At 51.5% G+C, this 724-nt stretch overlaps 1 protein-coding gene across 1 annotated transcript; it reads right to left on the bottom strand.

Annotated features, from left to right (window-relative positions):
• Positions 1-268: 268 nt before the first annotated feature.
• On the bottom strand, positions 269-724 carry LOC128899508 (vesicular, overexpressed in cancer, prosurvival protein 1-like). The gene is given in 2 exon segments (XM_054178895.1): positions 269-542; positions 544-724. Coding segments are annotated over 2 exon segments (426 nt in total). The 5' UTR covers positions 696-724.

Genomic DNA, 724 nt, shown 5'->3' with positions numbered 1-724 from the left:
TCCCAGGTGTGGCCTGCGCAGTGGCATCTGGGCCAGCACCCAGCCTAAACCACCACACTTTATAAGCTCAAGAATTAGTTCTTTGAGATTACGGACTGTTATAAATGGGCTGCAGAAGAAAATTTCCAAGTTTCTTCTGAGAGCTGTTTATGAAAAAAAGAAGTGAGCAAGCAGCAGGGAAAGAAAGGAGAGCGAGACAATGCGCTGGGCCGCGGAGACTTCCCCCCACAGATACCTCCAGTCTCTGCCAAAAAGCAACTTACACATCCTAACTTTTCTTTCTATTGGTCTGGACGTGGAAAGCCATCGCCATGGGATTCCTCACAGGGCCCCCTGGATCTGTGTAATACGGCACTCCAGGCTGTTGTGACCCTGATGCAGCGTTGACTCGTTGTCTGGTGTAAGACACGTCAAAAGTAGGTTCTTCTACTAGTGGAGGAGGGTACATCCGCCGTCGGATGAAGAAACCGGCTCCGCAGCAGAACAGAACTCCCATCATCAAAAGGAACCAGAAATACCAGAGCCGCTGGATAGAGAGAGCTTACACAGCAGCTTGAGCCACAGCAATCCTCACAGGAGCGACATATATAACATGTAGGATGGAATCCTTCAAAGTACCAGCAATGCTTTTTGGCCTCCGTGCACTCCCACAGCAGCGACAGCAGCAGCGCGATCCCGGGCTGGGAACGGTTCATCTCTCCTCCTCCTCCTCCTCCTCCTCCTC

Source organism: Dryobates pubescens, chromosome Z (genome assembly GCF_014839835.1).
Source record: "Dryobates pubescens isolate bDryPub1 chromosome Z, bDryPub1.pri, whole genome shotgun sequence".
Taxonomy (NCBI): domain Eukaryota; kingdom Metazoa; phylum Chordata; class Aves; order Piciformes; family Picidae; genus Dryobates; species Dryobates pubescens.
The sequence above is the reverse complement of the archived record's forward strand: the minus strand, read 5'-3'. Positions and strand labels throughout refer to the sequence as shown.